The sequence below is a fragment of the Rhamphochromis sp. 'chilingali' genome, assembly GCF_963969265.1.
Source record: "Rhamphochromis sp. 'chilingali' genome assembly, chromosome: 3".
Classification (NCBI taxonomy): Eukaryota; Metazoa; Chordata; class Actinopteri; order Cichliformes; family Cichlidae; genus Rhamphochromis; species Rhamphochromis sp. 'chilingali'.
The window spans coordinates 22,179,956-22,194,305 of NC_137931.1; the positions used below are offsets into that span (position 1 = coordinate 22,179,956).

A 14,350-nucleotide genomic window follows, 5' to 3' on the forward strand; every position below is an offset into this window, starting at 1 on the left:
TCACACCAGATACTGACCGGTTCTGGCTCCCCAGACCCCCAATAGCGCAAAAAACTGCACATTCCAGGGTGGCCTTTTGTTGTGGGCAGTCTGAGGTACACCTGTGCACTACTCATGATGTCAGATCAGCATCCTGATGTGGCACACCTGTGAGGTGGGATGGATTATCTCAATATAGCAGATGTGCCCACTACCACACATTTGGACTGATTTGTGACCACTGTTTGGGAGGGATGGTTATATTGTGTATCTGGAATGAATTTTAGGTCTCTACGTCCATCCCATGGGGAATGGGAGCAAAAACAAAAGTGTTGCGTTTATATTTTTGTTCAGTGTATATATATAAAACAATTGCAATCAATCAATTGAACAATTATTACTTTTTTATTCAACCACAATGTGATAAATTTCTTAAATGAAAAAAAAAAGTTTTTCTCAAATCTACAATAGTTAGTTGCGCATTCTTGACATTTTTTGGGTTGGAAGATTACAGAAATACAGAACTATTCACAACATTTAATGTTGTCAGTTTGTCATTCATTTCCCACCATATGTTACAACTATGTACGTTTTAGTTGTATTGAAATATTTAACAGATTTCATATTGAATGTCTCCTTTCATTCACAAGACAGAGACCAAACTCTGCAGACATGTTGGTGTCTGACTGTCCCATTTATAGTTGTAACATGCATTAAACCTTGCCCATTATCTTCAAGTATCTCTCATTTAACTGAAACCGTCCTGCTGCATACTCCTCTACAAGTCGAGGTAAGAAATATGAGAAGTAAAACCCTCTCAAGCGTTTTACTTGTTCCTTTACAAATGCTTCATCATATCGCACTGTAAATGAAACATGCTCAGTAGGTGTCCAGATCACAAGTGTGGCAGTCTTGAGCCCTGTGCAAAACATTGTAAGTTGCACTTGCATGTAATAGCCTCTGCTGCCAGTTTTCTGCAGCTGCAGTTCCTCATCTACCAGTTTGATATCGCTGCATTTCTGGGTAAGCTGCTCCGTGAGTGAAGGACAAGTCTGCACAGGACATTTTGTTTCTAGAAGCACATCTGAGTCAATGACCCCGTCAGGACTCGCAGAGAGCCATGGCTCCTGGATGCTGATAACACTACCCATGTGAAGGATGTTCATACCCTGTTCTTTCAGCTGATGACAAGCTCTAACTTCATTTTCTTTACCATAGTTTGTTTCATAATTCCCACGAAAGGAAGGGTACATGTGCTCAGATAAAAATTTGTCATTTTTTGTGGTGGCACGTACTGGAACTTTTTTAGCAGAGCTTGCTGTAAGTCTGATTTTCCTGCAGTATATATATATATATATATATATATATATATATATATATATATATATATATATATATATGTGTGTGTGTGTGTATATATATATATCCACAAACATGTATTATACTACTCTGTGTCACTTCTGTGTCACATGTAAACAGTGCTCCACGTAATACTTGGCTAGATGGCAGTAGCGTGACTCCTTAATCACAGCCTCTGACCAGTCCAGTGTTTCTGTTTCAGTGATTTAAACATTGTGATATCCAGATAAGTGATATACCTTCCACAGAATAGCAGCCGCATGACTACATGATCTCCCTAATCCGGCGATACAGGAACAGCCGACTGTCTCCACTACTCCACTTTCTCTTAGCATTGCCCATGCTAAGTGTTTCGCTTGATTAATACTCTGGCTCGGCTCTACAGCTGCTTTAAGAAAAATAAAGTCGCCTTGTTTGTTGAGTAGTACTTTATCAATTTTGTTGCTGTGCGGTGCTCTTGTAATTACGTAATTCCTCGCCATCAACGCCTTCGGAAAATACAAGGTAATTAATAATGTCGATGTAGCTAACATCGGGCCATAGTTTCATGTCATCTACCCACTCCGTGAGAAGTGACGGGTGAGGCACTGCAACTGAACTGTCCTCGCTGCTTTTTAAAACATCTCTACTGTGTATCCACCTTCGATGTGTTGCCATTTACTCCAGGTAAAAGAAACTGCAGTGAGAGAAATCTTTATCAACAGTGAAGGTGTAACCCCGCAACTGTCAACAACAGCGCAAGCGGAAGTAAAAAACCGGCTTCCGCTATGAATCGGGGTAATGGCGCGAAATCAGAAATACTGTGGATAGATGCACGTAAACTTGTGTCAGAAAGTTCACTAAACTCTGATACACACAGAATCTTTTCGTTCATCATGAGGTTTAACTTAGCGTGGCTCTAGGTTTCTATTGGTTGCACGAAGGTACATCACAGTGCACAGCGGTCAAAGTTCAACCGGGTTGAACTCAACTTTGACTGTGCAAAGCACAGCAGGGAACCGCTATTGCCTAGTGCAAGCAATAGAAAGGAGAGCGGTTCAGAGCACAGCAATGCGTGAGCTACATCCTATGTGAAAAGGCTTTAAGGCTGTGCTGAATCTGTGTAGAGCCTATTGTGTACCCTGCAGAAGTAGCCAACTCGGTTGCCAGTATTTATGTTGCATTCCAGTTATGTTTAATGTTGGAAGTCTACAGTGATGTCAGCCCTGAGTTAGTCTGTTCCAGTAGGAAAGACAGAAAAGCAATGAAAAACAAGATTTGTTGAGCTTCTTAGCAGGGCAGAGCCATTCATGCATCTCTAGCAATGCAGAATAATACTTGTGTTTTTAATGGTAAAAAAAACCTGCTGCAACATATTCATGAATAGAGCCTGTGTATGGTTTATTTAGCAAGTCACAAATACACAGCAGTGGCGGTATAGATTCAAAGTTTTTCTGTTTTATTGCAGTTTATGTTCACTGTCGCCATCGTGGATTGTTAACTTGGGGTTGGTGGGGCTAATTTGACTTTCTAAAACAGTGGTTCTTAACCTGGGTTCGATCGAACCCTAGGGGTTCGGTGAGTCGGTCTCAGGGGTTCGGCACAGCCTCCGCCATGACATGCATGGCTCATTTTGTGCACCAGTAAAAAACATATCTATGTCTTGAATTTGAAAAAAAAATCACATTTTATTTTTCAGTAAAGGGGTGTTCAGTGAATTCGCATATGAAGCTGGTGGGGTTTGGTACCTCCAACAAGGTTAAGAACCACTGTTCTAAAATCAGAGTTGAGGGCACATTGGGGATGAAAATTATAACTCTGGACTTCCAACTTATTCTGGAACCCAACAATATACAACGCAGTTTACTAACATACTAGTTGTCGTTGGAGTTGCGCTTATTGAGCAGTCCAGTCTCTTCAAGTTGATGTTAAAAATGATGAGAAAAGAGGAGGAAGAGGAAATAATCGTACTGAATTGTGATGACACGTAGTTGCGCTTTTATGATGGTGCACATCAGGCTTCAATGTAGCGTTTCAGCATTAAAATATATGCTCGAGATTTAATACAGACATATAAATCCCACTTACCTAAATTTTTTCATTGATGCTGAATGATGCTTTCACAGGCTCTATGCAACCATGTGAAAAACGAACTACCCTGTTACTGCTTCCATATGAATGAATAAACTCGATTAGCTGTTTATCAGTAAGTGTGACTACCTTATGAAAACAGAACATTTAGCGGTTTGCAGGTCTGAAGCTTTCAGGTGTGTGTTAACACAATGCCAGCGAATTTACCCCAAGCTCAGAGCACACAACGCTCAGAGAAACTGCAAAATCCAAGAGCTACTTCTCAGACTCTACAGGCATCAGTTAGCTTGTTAAATGTTAAAGCACAGCACTGAACATGTATGGCTTATTTGAAAGGGTTTTCAGAAAAGACCGGGGCAGCACAGCTTAGGTTTGCAAAGTTACATCTGAAAAAAACCACTAGACTTCTAGAACAATGTGCTTTAAACAGACAAGACCAAAGTGAAGATGTTTGACCATAATGCACAAAACCAAACTCCGCATTTTGGCTTGTTTTGTAGACCCAGGACCTGGACAGCTTTTCTATACTGAAGTATTCTAGTAAAATCTGAGGACATCTGTCTGACTGCTACAGACCAAACTTGGTCATGGGAGGTTAATCTGGTTTGTCTGTTTTGTGTATTATTGTAGGGTCTTTACATTACAAAAGAAAGCACCTCGAGACAGCTGTTGTGATTTGGCACAATATAAATCAAATTGAATTGAATTTATTACATTTTGCCTTTATTTTTGAGAAATTCCTGATGAGAAATTTCAGTCCACTTTGAAGGTTTAAGAGACTTTAACCTGTGCCTCACATATTTTAAAGTGGAATACCTGTTGAATGTTTAAACAGTCTAGCATGACAGTAAACATTAGAGAATTGGTGATCTTTGATGTCCACCTACAAAACTCCTTCAGGTTTCAGGTCAGATACTTTAAAACTCACAGCAAGAGTCCTTTTAAGCTTCCAAATTTGAACATGTTTTCCATCTTCTGCCTGTTGGAGATAATTAGACACCAAACAGCTGACCAAATGAAGATTGTCAGGATACTTAACAAGTCAAAAGAAACATGAGTTTTTAGCTCGTCTCTCCGGCTCTACAGAGGGCAGACAGACTGCTGGAAAACATGCAGTTTGATGTGTTTGATGTACGAACAAGGCTTCATGCTGTCTTCCCTTTATGCTTCTCCCTCTCAAGCTCAGAAGAAAGGCCACTTAGTCAGCATGTGACAGCTTCCTATTACAGTCCCCTGCAGTGTCGCTGCTGGAAACATCCGAGTGCTCGTCCGCAGCCGTCTCCTGGCCCCGTGCGAGGTTAAACTGAAAACCCTGCTTGCATCATTTCTTTCTCATCTTTTCTCTCACTTGTCAACGTCTTGGCTGCGGGTTCAACTTTCATCATCGGAGGCTGGAGTGAGGAATGATGTAAGCTGGTAGCTTCTTGAGAAGCTACGGTTCATTGGATGTCTTGGAATCCTTAAGCAAACTTTCAGCCTAAGAGCACAACGTGTGAAAGCTCAGATCAGATTTTCCACTTTAGCTCGGAGGATAATCACCACTCTGTCTAGACGACGGGAGTGTTATATGACCGTAAAAGTCAAAATTCAATCCTGACTGATGCTGGAGATGAACGCCGGCGAGTCTGCTCTATTTTTATATCTCGCTTCCATTAAAAATAGTGAATTCCTTCTAATGTTTTCTAAATGCACTCCAAACAATAGGAGGAAATAAAGGGACTGTTCTTCCCACATCATTATTTTACAGACTGATCCATGTTGTGTGCTGGATGACCTGCATTTTTCTTTCTTTTTTATTCAGTCATTTCATTTTACAAAGAAGTGATTCACACACAAATCCGTATTAAAACAGCTGGATACCAATTATCCAAGTTATATTAGTTTTTATAATGTATTCATTTGCAGTATGCTGGAAGCTTCTCATCCATACACACACACACCGGCACAGTAAGCTTGTGTATTTACTCGTGTATCTTCATTCAGGTGTTAGAGTAGCAGGAGTCGGTGAGCCGATGCGCTTATCCTCCTTTTTTCCTCATTATTGCGCTACTTCTTTCTTTGTTACACAATATGTACATTTATGTCGATAATGATAATAAATAAAGCAATAACAATCACATTAAAAGAATAAGACTAACAAGAGGAGCTCCTCCTGGCAAAGCAAACATGTTTGGCACAGGTTCAGACTCTGTTGTACAGGACACAGATTATGAAACAGTAGTTCATAAGTACATGCAGATATGATTTCTGTTTGCTTTGTGTCTCTGACTCTGTAGCCTGCTGATATTTTACCTGACTTTGTATCACTCTGCATGTTTTTTCCCTTGTTTAGTTTTAAATCTCGTTGTGTGATTGTGTGACACAGTTTTGTTTTTGTTGCATCTTTGCTTGTGTTTTATATCTCATTTTAGTTTTTGAACAGTTTTGTTTTTGTAGATATTCTCTGTATCTTTTTGTTTTTTATTGCAGTAGTTTTTGTCTCCGTTTGACACATTTTGCGTCTCTTCTGCTTATTGCATGTTTCAATTTCCTTTTAGCCAGTAGTTCAAGCCTTTCTTGACCAACGGTTACATGTAAAATATGTATAAAAATAAAAATATGATCACCTGTCCTCAGTAACTCACTGTACTATGTGACTTTTTGTTTGTGTGCCCTGTCATGAGGAAAACAATGGAGCTGATGAAGAGCAGGTGCCTCTCAGCATTGAGTGTGCACCAACAGGTGTTCATTATCACACTTGACCCGACTGTACCTGGTTCTGCATTATTAGGGAAGTGTTAAACATAACAGTGTGAAACCTAACCTCTCCACAGATTTTCTGTGGCCTCTGAAGCCAATGTGTTGAATGGAATGATTTACTCAAGGGCTCCGGAGGTCCATATGCACGTAAACTTGTGTCATAAAGTTCCTTGTGTGGTTGAACTTAGCCCGGCTGTACGCCTTGTTTCTATTGGTCGCGTGAAGGTAGGTCACAGAGTGGGCAGCATGCGCGAGTACTCTTTGCTGGTGTGGTTGTGGGCAAGCAGTACCTTATGGTACTGCAAGATTTTAGTCCATTACAGCGTAGTTTGTTACCAGTTTTATTACTTTCTGGTTTTATTACCAGAAAGTAATAAAACAAAAAGAGGGCGAGAGCTCCCAGGGCCTAACTAAAACAAAAATGCAAAACAAAAGGCCTACCCAGCTGCTTGACAAAAGGTCAGTGAAAACATACAAAAGTGGCATCAACCGCATACCCTAGTGTGTCTAACAGTTTAACGCCTGCAATCAGTGTATAGGTACCCCAGCTTACCTGTCCAGCCTCCCATCACACATAATATAAAGAAGCCTGTTCGCAAATGTTTGTCATAGCAGAAGCCAGCAGCCACCAGCTGGCCAGGGAGCAGCTCATTTGTAGTAATCCTCGGCGTGTGATTGGCCAATAGACACATGCCAATCACTTCGAACTGGCCAATAGGTGGAGGCTTGACACCTGAAAGATAAATAGAACACAAAAGCAAAGCCACACCTCTTGGCACGTAACAGTGGCACAACTTAAGGGGAAAGAAACAGGCTTTCCAACCGCATAAAAAGACAGGTAGTATTGTTACAACAAAGGAATAATCAACCAAATTTCTTTGATTAAAAAAAACAATATCAAAGTTTGTCTTCCATGATTTTTCTCATTTATAAAAAAGTTCAGCTACCTACCTTGAAGTTCTTAAATTGACCTCTCCCCTTAGAGGTCGCCACAGCAGATCATCTAGTGCTATCTCACCTTATCTCACCTCTGCCACACCACCTCTACATGTCCTGCTTCACTAGAGCCATCAAACTCCTCTGCCTGGCAGCTCTGTCTTAAGGATCCTTTTCCCAGTATATCCACTATCCTTCCTCTGCCCTCTATATACTCATTTCTGATCCTGTCCATCCTTATCACTTTTCATCTTCAGCTCTGCATCCTGTCTTTTTGCCGCCGTTTGCAAATCGTACATTAGATCTCAGAAGATCTCAAACACACAGTCACAAAAGTCACAGAATCAGTGAATGTGCAAATGATTTTCATTTTCAAGTCTCCACTACAGGATATCAGAGGTGCCCTACATCACGCGTCACACTGGTGTTAGTCACAGTGCAGCTGTATAAAGGACGAAGCTTTGATAGATTTGGTGGAGTTGCAGGTGATGAATTTTTCAGAACCATGAGCGCTCAGTGGACTTTTACAAATCTCACTCTGGCCCTGTGATGAAGACAAGGAAACTTATTGTATTTCTAAGTTCTCCCAGGTGTCTCAGATCCATAGAGCCTGAGGCTGTTCATTAAGGCCTCAAAGTTGTGGAGCTCTTACTGACTGAACTTATATATTTTTTCCTGGTTAAAATCAAAAAATGGGAAATGCTCAGGGGGCTAAGCTTCACTTTCAAAAAACTTTAAAAAAGAAAAAAGAAGAAGAATCTGAAAACTGGCTGCTAGTACCAAGCTCAAAGGTAGCAAAACAAGGAGTTAGCTATTAAATCAGCTTCAGTGCTCTGGAAATTTTGTGTTAACTTCACAAATTCATATTAAATTAAAATGTAATTGAAACCTGGAGATGTATTGTTAATGCTCTACAGCATAGGTGTCAAACTCTGGCCCGCGGGCCAAATTAGGCCGCGAAGCCATACCAAATTACTATCAGAGCTGGCCTACTGGTATTATACAGCTAATATATATATTGTTTAGTATTAAGCTTTGCTTGTTCCATATTCAGTTTTTCAGCTAAACTTGTTTGAGTCCATAAGAAAAGATTCATTCTTATATCTGGAGGAAGATTTTTTTTTTCAATAAATATTAACGTTAGCCCGCGACTTTGTTCCATTTTGAATTTTGGCCCACTGTGTATTTGAGTTTGACACCCCTGCTCTACAGCAAGTATCACACAGTAATCTGGACCCAGGGGCTCAGTTCATACATGATTTTTAAGCCTATGCAGTCTCTCTCTGCTATGTTTGATCTTTTTATGATGGTGGTTGGAGCACGCTCAAGCATCTCAGTCCCAAACGTCCTGTAGATGTTCAGTGTGAACGCCACAGCATCAAATTCAGTGAGCCTTTATTTCCTCTCTCATTTTGAAAGAGAGCACAGATTACAGCCAGAGCGTTCTCACTCCTGAGGCGTAACATGTCGACGTTTTGTCTCGTCCCGCGGCGTTCCTGAGGAACGCGAAAGGAGACCTTCAGCGTTCTTAGGGTACGCGGCGGGTTATGGCTGGAATCCAGTGCAATGACGCTCCCGCGGTAATAGACGTTCCAGCCCTGTATTCCAGCCCTAAACCTAACCTTATCCCTAGCCCTAACCATAACCTTTTTCCTGACCTTAACCAGGACTTTAATGATGTCAAATAGCGTGTTTCTAAGCGATTTGAAGAAAAAGAGCGAACATGTGTAGATTCAGTCCAGAGGGTTCTCATATTTCCTCTGTTTTCCGAGGTCGTCATTTAGGAACGTGGTGGGTAGCCGAAAACGTAATATGGTGACGATTTGTCACCTAGCGTAAAATGTTACGCTTTGGGAGTGAGAACGGGTTGTTACAGCAGAGCCACAATTTTCTGTCCATCATTTAGTTAGAGTGAAATGGCCAAGGTTTCTTTGTCCTGTCTTCCTTTCCTCACCCCACACCAGTGGCAGATGGCTGTACCTCCCTGAGCCTGGCTCTGCCGGAGGTTTCTTCCTGTTAAAAGGGAGTTTTTCCTTCCCACTGTCACCAAAGAGCTTGCTGATAGGGGCTCGTCTGATTGGTGGGGTTTCTCTATTTTCTCTGTATTATTGTAGAATCTTCACCTTACGATATAAAGCACCTTGAGCTAACTGTTGTTGTAATGTGTCGCTATATAAATAAAATGTAATTAAAATGAAGCATCAAACTTTATTTTGCTGGAGAAAGGTACAATTTTTGTATTTTTCCTTCTGTACACCAACACAGCAGAGTTTAAAACACTCAAGATGTGACTGACGTGGAAACCTTCAGCTTTAATTTAAGTGGTTTAATGACACTTTTGAATTAACTGTTTAGAAATTACAGCCATTTTTATACAAAGTATCCCATTTTTCAGAATGATCAAAAGTAACTGTATTAAGTTAAGAGTTGTGTGTGTGGTTGAGGCTTGTGGGGAGCTTCAGGGCAAATCCCTAACTGGTCCACAGCACCTCCAACTCACAGTGAGCTGCCAGCTGGTGCCAGATGTCATAAGACACCTTCACAGGTCTTGCAGAGCCCATTTCTTTATATCAGTACTGGGATGATATTTTATTGTCAGCGCCGTGTAAAAAAGTTTTCCTAGTTTGGTCTGGAAGAAGTTACACATAAATTCAAACTCAGCCACATGCAACACCTCTGGGATGAAGTGCAAGCTGGACCGCATTAAACAGCATCACTTCTGACTGAATGAGAGCAAAATCTCACAGCGAGCGTAGAGGCTGTTAGGACTGCAGATGAATTCTCGCAGTGTTCGAGTGACTCACACACAGAGGCACAGTTTCTGATGATTAGTGTTTGTTTCTGACTTTCTGTGTTTGCAGGAGTATGTGGACGTCAGCCCTCCGCAGAGGAACTGGAAGGGCATTGCAATCTCTTTGCTGGTGATCGTGGTGGTCTGCTCGCTCATCACCATGTCTGTGGTCGTCCTCACACCCGGTATGTCAGCCTGTGGAGAGAGACAGGATGATGTTTCTAGCTTTCTAAACCATGCAAATATGTGTTTGTCAGAAGTACATGAATATGCTTTATAAGACACTTATAATCTGCAGCTCTGCGTTGGATGAATCTCTCACTGTAACCTGGAGTTCACCCATTTATTTGTTTTCCAGTTGAACTTCCCGGCAGCAGCAAGTCCAGGCTGACTGTAGCAGATCTTTACAAACCAGAGTTCAGCATTCACGACCCCGAGGCCAAGTGGATTAGCGGTGAGTGTTTACATGAAAAAAAAAAAACCACACAAAAATCCTCACACAAACAAAGATGTGTGTTGCTGAATATTTCGAGTCTGAGGTTTTAATCCTGCACAGAGTAGCAGCGTTTAAGTCTCCTTTTACAGAAAGACAAGGAAAGGTAAACTCACGTTGTATATAAAAGATGGACTTAATGTGCTGCCCAGGGCTGGGCGATATAACCCAAAATTCATATCTCGATATTTTTTAGCCGGACGGCAATATAAGATATATATCTCGATTTTTTTTAAAGCCATAACGTAAGAACAAAAAGAGAGTTCTTAGTCAAAGCTGTGTCCCAGATGTCACACAGGCACTTTTATTAACATACAGCATAGATGTACATGAAAAAAACTACTCAAAAATAAATTATGAGCATTTATTAAATAATAATGCTCCATAAATAAAAGAAAACTATGTTGTTTTTGTGCATAACAAAGAGCTCACAATTGTGCAGTCAAAATGCAAACTAACAGACGCCGAGCACAATAACAAAGAGACAGATTTCACAGCTGCTCTGTTCCCAACTTCTACTGCGTGACTGACAGCCTGGAGTTTGAAATCCTCTTTGTAACCGTGTCTCTGAACAGGTGCCATTTATGGTCCTTATACACACACAATACGGTAATATTACGTTGAAGCACAGTACGTATTACGTATTAGTAGTCTGGAGCCTACGTATTAGGCTCCAGACTACGGTAGCCGTAATGTTCCGACAATCCATCAAGCCGGTGCAGCTCAGTAGCTTACCAAAGTCGAACTAAAACATTTTTTGACAGATTGCTGAGCGCCGTGTTCCACATACAATCGGTTCACGGTCAGTAAGCACAACCAGAATTCATACATAAGGCGCGCTGTCGACTTTTGAGAGAATGAAAGGATTTTAGGCTTAGCTCGTTAGCGTGGTTAGCTCGTTAACAATTTGGTGCCGTCCAGCCCCACGCACGGGGCGATGCGCAGTAACTCGTTAACGGAGATTTGCCGTGTCCATCTTGTCGCTGCCTCCAGGTGAAGCGATGGGGAAGGAGGGGGAGTTGTGTTCAGTGAAGGAGAGGCGAGGCCGAGTAATGTTGCGTAAAGACAAAAGTGGACGAAAGAGAGGCAAACTTGTGGCTCCACAACTATAATTATAACGTAACTTATACTATATCGATATAAATGATATTGTCACATCTTATATCTCGTATAAAAATATATCGATATTTTTAAAATTACTCGATATATAGCCCAGCCCTAGTGCTGCCACTCATTTGACATTTCTTCCATCATGTTTGTTTTTTTGTTTGTTTGTTTTTTTGTTTGGAGACAAAAGTGACCAAACTCCAAAGGACATTAAGGTAAATAAGGTAAATGCTGTTCTTCAGAGTGGGAAGGTCATCAAATGGGAAATCTCACTTCCTGATGTGTTTTTGGATCAGTCTGGGAGCCCTAAATATTTGTCCCTAACAAGCAAAAGTAGCAAAGGTAAATCAGAGTTACTTCTAGCTTTAATTAAGTAACAATAGTACATTTACTAGATTGTGATTTTTTCAAGCAGCTCTGGCCATTTTTTTCTGTATATAAAAAGTGAAATTGATTTCTATAGCTCCTACTGACCAAGAAAGGTGACAATTAACTTCCCCTCCTTGTCTGATGGATGGATGGATAATATCAGGAGAGAATAACACCCGATGTACGTTATAGACAGAGAAACACAGTTTACTCGTGGTTCAGTCTGACAAGAGTGAAAACAGGATGACAGCCTGTTGAATGACAACTTGAGAGAAAGCCCAAAAAAATAGTGTTCACATTCATTTATTTCCTTTTTCGCAACTGATTGCAAGTACTTGTGCCAACCAGCTGGTTGCCTAGAGGTTGAGCATGCAGCATGTGACATCCTCAAGCTCTGGGTGATAACTCTAAATTGTCTGAGGGGAGGCAACCTGTCTCCGAACCATCGTGGTCTCTCTTGGACTGACTGTAATCACTCAGACTGGTGAAGGTTTGCAAACAATTGCTGTTTAATTTGTAAGTGTAGGCAAAGGTCAACATGTTGCACTCAATCCGAGTCAGTCTGTGCTAATAAGCGCAACTCATCTACGTCTCGTCTCTTTGCGAAAGAGGACTCCACTGGTTTTCTGCTTTTAATCCTACATCAAAGTAAGGTTGCAGTCAAACTGCTGTCCTGCAGCAACTATGTCACAGTTTCAGATCTTTGAGTTTCTCTGTGCACGCTAACCACACTGCCGCCCGACTTTTTATCTGCTGATTTATCATGTGTTTTACTCTAGATTAGTTGGACCGTAAACTCATCAGTAAAGTGGAAAGTAGAGTCATTTTCTTATTTGACTTCCTTATAACCTGAGGAGGAAGAGTCACTTCACGTTGGCTGTCAGGAAGAATGGCCATTGGTTTCATATTTCAGACCTGGAGGTTACATCTTGTTAGTTTTGATGTAGTCTTAGTCCAAGAACACATAGTACTCCATAAGCTAATACTGAAGCCTTGTGCAAATAGACACCTGATTTTTGTTAGCTGCCTGCTCATGTTTGTTTACCAACACTTTAAATTATTTTCATCTAGATCTCCTTTCACTGGAATCATAGACCTTTGTGACCATCGATTTCCATTGCAACAACTAACTTTCATATGTTAAGAAATAAAAATGAAACATTTGCATGCATTATTTAGGTACACTTGGTTTTGAAATAAACACATATTTATATCTCGAAACATCTGCCATGATGGATTTTTAATCAGTTTTATGTAATGAGATAATGGAGCAATCCTAGCTACAATAGCACTAACTTTTTATGTGCCTTTATTTTTGGAAAGAAAAACAAAAGTATTGCTGCCAATATCTGGCTTTGATGCAGAGGAGTATAGTTACATTTTAATTGTGACCCAAGGTCACGAGTCGTGGCCCTTGCAGAGTGAGGTGAAGATGATGTAGCTCAGGATGGAGGAGGTGAGGACAATGTGTGAGGAAAGCGACATGTAATGCAGTGCAGGCGAATAAAACTGTGCAAACAGCACAGAGGTGAAGTCTATGTGTCAGTTCGAGAGGCCTGATGAGAGGTGTCGTTTGGTATTTTTATCTTTTGAAAGAAAAAAAATCAGTTCTTCAGTTTCAAGAACAGCGTGTAGAAAACTTTACACAGTTTTAGTTGGTGCACAATTTCCCCTGTTTATTCCTCATGTGTTCCTTTATTTAAAAAAAACAAAACAACAACAACAAGAAGTTTAATAATTTAAACATCCATCCTGTTACGCTTAACCAGTTCAGGGTTGCTGTGGCATGAAGTTTATCCCCACGGTCACTGCTCGCCGTGCTGCAACCACTAATTAAAATTAAATTAAATAATTTAATTAAAACTACTCTTAATTAATATGACTTCCTATATGACTGTTAAATATTACATTCAAAGATTAAAAGACTAAATCAATAAACAGCTGATTTAAAATAAATACAAATACACAATAATGATATTTAATTTAAAATAACATTTATACTTGCATTGGGTAAAAGAGTTTGCACAGCCACGATATGTTTTCCTAAATATGTTTTGTAGGGAAATATAAATGCTGCTGTAGCTTTGTCCTGGGTACTCTGTTCTTCATCTATTTTTGTTCCCCACCAGCTTTTGAGGGAAATATGTTGATGTGTAACTGCTGACCAGCTAGTCCACCACTGTGCTCATCAGCTCGGCTCTAACTGGGTCTGCTTGCTGTTTTGTACTGAGCAGGTAACATAAGGTGCGTTTCTTTAGGTTTTTCTATGAGCACAAACTCCACCTGCAGTCAATATAATGTGTTGCTGTAGCTGGTTGTGAATAAAGAAAACAAACCAGACCACCTTCATTTATATTCATAAAATACTCAGCTTTAAACAACATTACGCTATTATGCTTTTCCTCATTTATTGTCATATAAATACTGATGTATGTATTAGAGATGGACCGATCCGATATTAAGTATCGGTATCGGTCCGATACTGACGTAAATTACTGGATCGGATA

At 40.4% G+C, this 14,350-nt stretch overlaps 1 protein-coding gene across 4 annotated transcripts in view; it reads left to right on the forward strand.

Annotated features, from left to right (window-relative positions):
• The window catches only part of LOC308393761 (inactive dipeptidyl peptidase 10-like), a 148,044-nt gene that overhangs the window by 74,167 nt on the left and 59,527 nt on the right, over positions 1-14,350 (forward strand). For all 4 annotated transcript variants that reach the window (XM_080877735.1, XM_080877736.1, XM_080877734.1 and 1 more), the window contains 2 exons: positions 9,945-10,059; positions 10,233-10,328. In XM_080877735.1, coding sequence (XP_080733861.1) covers positions 9,945-10,059; positions 10,233-10,328 — 211 coding nt within the window. The remainder of the gene's footprint in view (positions 1-9,944; positions 10,060-10,232; positions 10,329-14,350) is intronic.